Source organism: Pteropus medius, unplaced genomic scaffold, assembly GCF_902729225.1.
Source record: "Pteropus medius unplaced genomic scaffold, Ma_sr-lr_union100, whole genome shotgun sequence".
Lineage (NCBI taxonomy): Eukaryota > Metazoa > Chordata > Mammalia > Chiroptera > Pteropodidae > Pteropus > Pteropus medius.
In genome coordinates this window covers 1-10,395 of record NW_024341385.1, presented here as the reverse complement: position 1 = coordinate 10,395, position 10,395 = coordinate 1, and the positions used below count along the sequence as shown (strand labels likewise).

General features: G+C 38.4%; 1 protein-coding gene across 1 annotated transcript; it reads right to left on the bottom strand.

Moving 5' to 3' along the window:
- Window positions 1–3,301: 3,301 nt before the first annotated feature.
- LOC120592878 (apolipoprotein R-like) lies at window positions 3,302–9,651 on the bottom strand. The gene is made up of 4 exons (XM_039850574.1): window positions 9,488–9,651; window positions 6,359–6,529; window positions 4,291–4,466; window positions 3,302–3,725 (listed from the first exon to the last, which is right to left on the bottom strand). The coding sequence occupies exons 1-4, from the start codon at window positions 9,570–9,572 to the stop codon at window positions 3,591–3,593; spliced, it is 567 nt and encodes a 188-aa protein (XP_039706508.1). The 5' UTR covers window positions 9,573–9,651; the 3' UTR covers window positions 3,302–3,590.
- Between the last annotated feature and the right edge of the window lie 744 nt (window positions 9,652–10,395).

Below are 10,395 nucleotides of genomic sequence, written 5' to 3'. Positions count from 1 at the left end.
GTAGTTGCATATTTATGTTTTTAAGAAACCATAGACTGTCTCCAGAGAGGCTGTACCACTTTATATTACTACCAGCAATGTATGTATGCCTCAGTTTCTACACATCCTTGCCAGAATTTGACATCAGCATTTTTTACTTTAGCTATTCTAATAGATGTATAGTGGTATCTTGTGATCTTAATTTACATTTCCCTAATGGCTAATGATTTGAATATCTTTTCATGTGCTTATTTCCCACTTACATATTCTTTTCAGTGAAATTATAATTTTTGCCTATTTTCCATTTGGATTGTTTATTTCTTTTACTTTTGAATTTTGAGAGTTCCTTATTCTAGATATTAGTCTTCAGTCAGATATGTGATTTGAAAATATTCTCCTCCAGGTTATATCTTGTCTTTCATCCCCTCCACATGATATTTTGCATAGCAAAAGTTTTTAATTTTAATGAGGTCTGATTTATCGATTTTTTCCTTTTATGGATTGTGTTTTTGGTGTCATCTAAAAACTCTTTACCTAGTTTTATATCCCAAGATAGTCTCCTACTTTTTTTTTCCAAAGGTGCTGTAATTTTACACTTTACATTTAAATCTTAGATCCCCTAACATTTCTTCTGTGCTTGTTTCTAAATGTTTTTAAATGTTATATTTCACATTTAAATCAAGAATTCATTTTGAGTTAATTTTTATATAAGGTATGAACTTTAAATCAAGATTCATTTTTTGCCTATAATGTCCAGTTGCTCTAGCACTATTTGTCAGGAGAGCTAACTTTTCTCCATTGATTTGTTTTTGCTTTTTTCCAAACTCAGTGTGAGGAATGGCACCAATGTTATAAAGCGATGCTCAGAAGAGAACATTTGGAAACTTGACTTCTACAGAACCTGGAAACTGTGGCTGATTTCTCTGCTTTATGTCCAGACTTTGATGACTTCCTTCTGTATTTCTGTATCCTTCATTTAACGAACGATTTGATTTACTCAAGTATTTGATCTTCTCATCAGTCTGCGCTTCCGGTCGATATTTGTCAACACTGTAAATACTATCTTTGAGTGCATCAGTGGTAACAGTGATGTTGATGAAAAGTCCCCACACTTGCTATGTCTAAATATCTGTGAGGAAAAAATTGGGATGATGAAGGGGAAAGATGTGATATTGTCAAGCCCAGTCTACCTTACCATCCATAGTTTGAGATACCCAAAGCCTTGAGATATATAATGAGAGGTAGAACTTACCAGTGGGACATAAAAACTATACCCTTAACTCCCAAGAATCTGATCTAGTGGAATAATCTGGATACCACCACCAATAAAATCTAATACCCTGGCTATTATTTACTGCACTGATGAAAGTCTGTGAGCCAACAGAGGGAGCCCAAACAACACAGATGAAATGTCTGGACATTGAGACTTATTCACAATGTCTCGCAAAACTGGGGGCAAAACCTTGGGGATATCAGGTAGCGCTGTAAAGGGGGACAAGGTGGCAGCCAATAAAAATGTTGAAAAGATGAACTCTGGTGTGAGAAAAATGGCAATTTCTCCTGTATCTGAATGCATTACGGGAAAGAATATTCTAAGTAAATGAAAAAACCTGCCATTACCCGCCAGATCACTAGGGTATGAAGACCCACATCTTTCCAATTTTTTATTTAATTTTTATCGAATATATATTTACATACTAAAAGTGCAATATCTGAAGCACAGAGTTGGTTGACTTTCCACACACTGAATCACAGCCATATAAACACCACCCAGAGGAAGACACAAAACGTTGCCAGGGCCTTCATAGTCCTCCTCACGTCCCCTTCCCAAGAAAGATTACTATTCTGACTTCGAACACAGTGGATTACTTTTGCCTGTTTTTGTACATTGTATAAATGACACAAAGCAATATGTACCAGTCTGTTCCTAGCATCTTTCAGTAAACATTTTATGTTTTGAAATACATCCACATAATCATTCATTTCGTTGTTGTGATATACCACAATTAAGTTAACCACTCTACTGCAAATTAGCATTTGGGTAGTTTCCAGTTGAGGCTATTACAGATAGGGCTGCAACAAAATTTTAAATACACATCCACTGTTGAACAGATGTATACATAACTGAGGGTACTATCGAGAGGTGCAGTAGGCCCATGTTCAGCCTTAGAAGTTCCTGCCGAGAATGTTCCAAGGCCATTGGACAAATTTACACTTTCACCAACAACTTTTTAGAGTTATGGTTAAGAAATATTCTTGTTAATACTTGATATTTTATCATTTTAGCAATTCTTATGGGTATGTAGTGAAGCTGTACTGTGTGTGTGTGTGTATGTGTGTGTGTGTGTGTTTAATATAGTTGCTCTTTTATTGCTATAAGCAACAAGTCCACTTTAATGGCTTGGTAAAAAAACTATAGTTATACTTGGAATTTCTTATGAAAGAGACAAACTTATCCCTTGTGAATGTGAGTAGTCTGTTTATATATGTGTATATGTTTCTTTGACCTACTTTACCTCTTATGGAAATCAACAACCACTTAAGACATATAACCAATTTTCTCTCTTAAAAAACAAAATAACTGACTGGTACAGTTGAATAAAAGTTCAATTCTTTTGCCTGGAACTGGGAAAAAATTTAAGCAAATTTGTATTCCAGAGGTCCCTCTTAGACAAGGCTAAACCACTCTCTGTAAGACTTTGCCCGATCTCTCTGCCAGGATCTTTCCCTTCCTATGTCCTGCTCACTCTACTCCCTTTTTCTTTCCTCCTTGGAGCACTTACATGATAAATTACTTGCATGTGAATCCTGTTCTCAGGGTCTGCTTCTGGAGCATTTGATCTAAGAGAGACACTAAAGCCATTTTAATTGAAATAGTAAAGAAAAATAGAGATAGATAGGATTGAAAGACTTGGGCAAAGCTGAGAGAAATATTTAGGGTACACACAGATCAGACTTCCAAAGACCTTCAAGCTTCTTCTCACTGGATGAAAGGACAGGCAAGCAATACCAAGTGGACCTTAAATGTAAAGGAGAAGTGAGAAGTCGTCCCGGATATGTTGATCATCAGATAAAGAGACACAAGAAAAGACTTGGAGGAAGATTTGATATTTGACCTGGGCATTGAAGGATGAAGAGGAAGTGAAGATGCAGGATAAAGACATCTCAGACTAGGCACAAACATGTATTTTCGAGGACCGCATATACCCTGCAATATGGTAAAATAGAAAAGAACATTAATCAGAGAAACATTAGGAAGTGATCTCTACAGGGCACTAACTTTTCATTACACAAGAATCAAAATAGAAACAAAAACACTGGATTTTTGACTGGTCATTCTTTATTTTTGCCATTCCACCAATTCTAGCAGAGCAGAAGCTCAAGCTGAGATGAGATACAAATCAGCAATCATCCACATTCTCAGCGGCACCAGGAGCATCAACAGATTTTCCTAAAACAGGTGCTTTTTTCCCCAGTAAAAATACTACTTAAAGAGTAGTAGAGATGTTAATGACAGAACCGTACATGCCCAGTTATCAATTTTGCGGTGGGGCGTGTGAGGGAGGGGAAATAGATGCACTGATTTCTAACTGGTGTTCCTCTGGAAGGTCTTACTCTTGCTTGAGTCGTTTGATCTCCTGAGACAGCTTATACACCTCCAGGGCCATTTTCGCCTCCTCTGGGTTTGGGAGACACTGCATGAGTTTACTGCCTGCTAGCACCTGCTCACAACCATTAAGGATTTCCTAAAAGATAGAAAAGGAGGGATTTTGAGAGGCTTCTCTCCAAACTGTGAAAGTAGAAGATGCCTTCAGGATGCCTCACTGTTGGCAGCAAAATTGGAATATCAAGACCCGCCTCAGGACTGATGGAAGGAACACAAAAACTACTTTGTGTCTCAGCAACGTGTTCACCCTAGGGGCCAGAACAATGAAGCGGGGAAGGAACAGTGCTGCAGAAGACACCCGAGGGGCCTCTTCAGAGACAACTGGAGGAACGGTTCTGAGGTCTATGCAAAAGCAGAGCACTTACGGTGGAAAATACAGGGCTGAGGGCCAGGTCACCCGGATCTATGGATCCTCCTATCTAGAGGCTTGGTCTTTCTTGTGATAAAATGAGAGAATTAGAACTTGCCTTAATGAGCTCACCAGGTACTTTTAGTGTGAACTCGCTGATTTCAAAAGTAACTGAAACAAGTCAGAAATGAGTCCTGCTTAAAGTCAGATCTCATCAGTGTCGGTTGGGACATACTCTGGAGCAGGCCACCGTTTTCAGAGTCTGATAGAACACGGCAAATTCTGTGCCACTTACCCACTCACACTTGGGCACCTTTGGGTGCCAGGTTCCGTCCTCTGAGCAGGTGATAATTGGGGTACCGACTATACCATAGCCAGAGTCACACTGGATGGCGACGTTTTCAGGCTCGACATACTGATCCTTATCCACAGACAGATTTCCGTTTTCTACCTCTGGTTTCATACACAAAGCTGTTATGGAAACACAATTTTGGTCATTCTGTGATTCTCAGAATAGGATCTTACAATAGCAGAAGATACTGAAAGTTAAGAAACACTAATATGCATGCCGAGAGATATTCTTTACCCTTATTCATTGTATTATTATAACAAAATTAATAATAATAATATTATACATACAACTATCAACATAAAACACCATTATTACCTCCATTTTGCTAAAGGGAAGAATTAGGTAGAGATAGTTTATGTGCTTGTCTAAGGTTGCATAGTTTTTACATGGCATAAGTATGATGTAAACCCTAGGTAGTGTGTTGTCCTAAAATCTGAGTTTTCAAAACTACCGTATCTCAACACCCCACTCCTTTCATGAGTCTAAGTATATAATTTTTAATCTCATACCATTAATATCTTCCTGTATTAAATGGAGACAATGATGAGACATTAGATACTTGCATTGCTGTTAGTGCTGTTATTAAAAAAAAGAAAGGAAAAGAAAACAGCATGCATAATCTTGATGGTCAACCAAAATCCCTTATATTAAATTCATCAGCTGGAGGCGGTGGCATGAGGCTTCAGTGAGAACATCAGATACTCAAGGATGTTTGCAGTTTATCTGTAAGAGTCCTCATTCAAACTAAAACAGGCACTCACTAAAATTCTTCCAAATCTTCATAGATACTCTCAAATTAAAAATTGCTACCTCTAAGTGCAGAAACAGAAGCATACATTCGTACGTGAGTGCTTGAGTTATGACAACGGTAGCACTGTCGAGAAGTGTGAAGACTATGGTTCGTTTCATACATGACGCAGGGTCCATTGATCATTCACTGGGGAAAAACAAATTTTGACCCTTACTGTCCATCAGACCCATACAGACTCCAAGTGGATTGGGCATGTCAACATACCAGAAGAAAGCTCTGGGAGGGAATATAAAAGATACTTTGTGACTTTGTTATAGACAAACGCTTCTTAACCAGGACACAAAATGCTCCAACATAACTGACTGGCAAATTGAACTAAATTAAATGTAAAACATTTGTATACCATAACTAGAACACACACACTAGTGGTGGAAATATACATTGTTATGACTACTTTTGAACAAAATTTAGTATCATCTACAAAAGATAAATATTTGAATACTCTATGAAATAGCAATTCTACTCCTAAGTTTATTCCTAACAGAAATGTTGGCCCATTTGTACCAAGAGACGTGCACAAATATGTTCATAATAGCCAAAATGTTGAAAATTTAAACTTTCATAAGGTACATAAAATGTGATATATTCATCCAAAGGAATATTCTACAGCAATGAAAATAAACTATCACTACGTGTAAGAACATAGACGACTTTCCAAAACATAATGTCAAGGAAAGAAGCCAGGCACACAAGGGTGCAGGCATGATTTTCTTTATACAGAGTTAAAAAGTTGGCAAAACTAATCCATGGTGTTAGAATAGTGGCCTCTTCTAGAAAGAAATGTTGGGAGTAAATGGGAGAGGACATGTGGGACACTTCTGGGGTGCTGGTAATGCTAGTGCTTCCTGACCCAAGTGGGTTCATTTTATAATGATCAATGCCCCATACTCCAGAGATTTCTACACAAGCCTGTAGTGTGTTATATTTAAAACTTTTATTAAAACAAAGCAAAAAGTGGCCGTCCAGATTACCTCCAAAAACATACACACTGGAAACAGTGTGCAAAACTGAATGATGGGTTGTACTTTTAAAATAGTGTACTGTATGCATATTAATATTATCAACATGAAATGAATGAATGAATTAATAAAATGCAAATTTCTAAGTGCTGCCTCTAGCTGAAAGAAGATTCTATGTCCTGTGAGAAATTTGCGGAGGTTCCACCTTCTTAGCAAGGGCCATCGATAAAGTCGGAGTTACCTTTACATTGAGGGGCTGGCCATGACCACTCTGAATTTTTGCAGGTCATTTCGGGCTCTCCAACCAGAACGTATCCTTCATCACATTCATAGTGCACCACAGTCGTAAAGGATAAAAATGAAGTCCTATCTTGATGGGATCCATGGGCAATCTTAGGAAAGCTTCTGCAATCTTAAATGTCAAAAGAGAACAGTGGAAGGGAATGAGCTAGATGTGAATTTAATTAACATACAGATTGAAGGACTTTCCCATTTTATAGAACTAACTCATTCAAGGCTTCTGCTGAAGTATATAACATTTCCTTGACAAATCACTAGGAATGATTTCTTGAGTTCTTCACCACTGTGTTAATTATTATGTATATGTTCTATCATTTAATCTTCACACCCCGTGAGGCAGTTTGTTATCATGCTCACTCTGGAGAAAAAGAAACACAACCTTAGAGGGGTTGGATATTCCATATAAGTGCCAGTGATTTGAATCAAACTTGAGGATTAAACTTCACTTTGTATCTCTTCAAAGTCCACTGCTAAATTTTGGAAATCTGCCACTTTCTGCTCTCTGTAGCAATCATTGGACACTTATTTACATGGAATTGATGAATGTTTAAAGTCCACAAAATGCTAGTTTGTACTGAAGAACAGTATTCTTCTTGTTACTTGCAATGTCGATTAACACCCCATAATTGATGCAGTACCAGTTAAAAATCATGTCAGAACCAGTTAAAAATCTCTTATCTCTCTCACCCAAGTCAAAGACATTAAAAAGTCTGGGACTAAACTTTTTTAGAGAATAATATTTGGGGAAGTATTTTTTCTGAAGCCTTTCATATCCTGTGAACGCAATCCCCTAGACCCAAATGAGGCAGTCGTATGAGTGTGTGTCTCCTTCACCCTGAGAGAGGGGCTCTAAGTAGCACACTGAGAAAGCCTGATATGTCTCCTTTACTTTTGGAAGAAAAACTAGATGGACTGTCTACTGGCTCTAATGTTGAGAGAGGACAGATTTCTGCTGCTTTGTTATTGGTCTGTATTCCTGATATTATACAGAACAAAGAATGAGTAAGTACTTCCAGTGGATTAGAAGTGGGCTGCATGAGAAACACATCAATGGTGATGTTGTCTCCAGGTCTGTCCAAAAGGCCCACCTGAAGTGGGAGGAGGCCTCAGTTAAAAAAGCTTTAGGAGTCACTGGAAATCTAGGAGATAGAAAAGCATAAGTGATCAAGTATTGGAGATGGGTTTGAGCACATCCCAGGAACTGCAGTTAGCAGATCCTCAGTGATGATGTAGAGCCCACAGAAACTAGCACACGAACTCATAACAGAGAGAGCAAACTTCAAACACCAGCGAAGCCAAGAATCAGCTCAGGTCGAGCACCATTTCCCTTACCTCTGCTCCTCTCAAAGCCTCAACTCTGGGAGGGCCAGAAAGCACCATGACAGAAATTCCAAGGAAAGTCCCCTGTGTATGAACAACAGTTTCCATATAGCCTCTCCTAAACCTCAGATTAAGTACCTTTATAGAAATATAAAACAGGGCTCTCAATTTTTATGAAGAAACATAGATATGGAGTTCTGTGCTAGGCTTTTCAGGTCATATTAAGGGCCATACTTGCAATGTACTTATGAAGATAAGATATTACGATATAAGTAGTTACGCCACAACACCAGTCACACAAGTCCCAGAAGATTGGGACAGGAACTGAGTTCTACAGGAGAAGGTGTCAATAGAACTGAGCACTGAAGTGTCCAGGAAAGCATCCTGGGCTAAGTTGGAGATTCATCCTCAAGGACAGGTAGAAGTGGAGGAGTTGATAAAATAGGAGGCAGGTTAATACTAAGGCAATGAGCAAAGTCTCTGGCGTCACATGATTGTTACCGTGAGCGAAAGAGGAGGCAGAGTCAGAAAGGGAGATTCGCATCAGAGTTGACAGACATTAAAAGCCATTGCAGAGGGTTCAGGCCATGGGTAATGAGAAGATTGGAGGGAACAGAGGGAAAAGGGGCTGGGGAACAGAAACGTGAAGACATAATTGAAAGATGTTGACAAATTTGACATGGCCTCCTACTACCTTAGACTCTATGAAAGGAGATCTCAGAGACAAAGTGGGAATACTGAAAATCTCCTGAGCATCAAGTTCTTTATTCCGCACTGACTCTATAACCTAAATTAATATTGTTCCTCAATAATTCTGATGCATCTGATGTGAAAATCAACATCCAAATATAAATTCTTCCTAATAAATCCATGCTTTCTCCCTCACCACTTTCATTGAGGAAGAAAGCATGGCTTTCATATATCTAAATCAATCTGCTTGCTTACATAAGTGCATTCAACTATTATTTTAAACTTAAGATGTTCCCTCTCAGCTCTCTCAAATACTCCATGTTTATGCCATGATACCTGTGTCAAGGAATATGTTTATAAGCATCTTTAATTTATTATGAAAATTAATTTCTCGGATGAAACACAACGTTAGCTGCCACAAGAGAAAAATACCATTTTGCTTAAGGAACATTTCTATTTAAATAATACAATAAATTAATTTATATAGCAACAGATCTTCAAGCAACTCTGCTAAGTTCACTCTGACCCTTTCATTTCTCCTTCTTTTGTAAAAAAAAAAAATCATCCATTGCAAGAATAATGCCTTAAATTTGCATAACATTTTACAGTTTTCCAAGTGTTCTACATTTTACTCTAGAAAATTTTCTCAGTATATGTGATAACAGACAATTATTTTGCTTTATGGATGGAAATTGTTTTCCAATCGTCACTAATATTATAGATGGCATAATTAAGCTATTTGGAAAGCAAATGTGTTTTAAGCATTTTGGAGCATTTAAATATAAGAAACTGATTTGAAAATTAGAGATTATTCCTTCCTAAAGAGCCTCACAAGGAGTTTTGCACAACAACACAATTCTTCTAGACATGATAACAGCTTCTATCTCAAATAATTTCTTCTGTAGTTTTCGATTCTTCATTTTCATTAATAACGTGGTTCATAGCACTCTTTCAAAACGGTTATGAATGACCATACTGGACTATGTTTAATTCCTGGTGAGGTATTTTTCTCCATATCTCGAGGAAACTGCCCCTTTTCCCCCATAACTACTGTACTCACCACAGAGGCCACAAGGGAACAGCAGGAGGGTCAAGACACCAAAGAGGTACAGCGCTGGGAGCATGCTCTGCAACTTTGGGGGCATGGTGCAGAGCCTCAGAGCGACCCACTGGGGCTCAGCGTTCTCAGACACCCAAATCTAAAATGAAAACTATCTAAGTAACAGTTGCAGTGATGCCTCGTCAAGGAACTCAACTTTGGCAAAGTCCCAGTCCTGTGTCACTAAAGGGGAGGGGCAGTGGGAGTGACTAGAAGAGCAGGTGCTGAGCACAGATCTGTCAGGGCACGCTGATAAGGCCCCCTACTTGGGAAGAAGATTCTGGGGCATGAAGAGAGTGCCCTCTGAGATTCTGTACATACTTAACTATTGTAACCTCAAGACTTCATTGCTGTTCGGATAGCACAAGTAATGAGTTTCTTTCTAAATATACAAATGATTCCTCTCTGAGTAAACAGAGGCAAAAGGTGCCAGGATTGAAGCTCATGATACATACTGTACGTGGTGAGCTCTCCAGGAATCACAAGGTATAGCCTAAGAAACAATAACATGTCCGAGAAAAAGTTCCTGTCACGAAAAGTGGTTTCTTTAATCAAGGGTATGACTTGCCCAGAAAAGAAATCTTTTAAATCTAGAAAATGAAATTTCTATGCTGATAGCCCAGGGTCTAGCCAGAAGTGAGTAATAGGAGTCGCTAAGTGTGAAAATAGATGAGAATCCAGTCCAAACAATACCTATGCTTACAATACCTTAGCAGGAACTTCTTTACCCTACTTCCTGGGTTTGCTGATATACAGAAAACACCAAATTATGCACTCTATGAAACTATTCTAGTGTGGAAACTGTTCTGGTCTGTGTTTACAGCACAGAACAAGCATGCACTGAAAGTTAAATGGTTGAGGATGAGGAA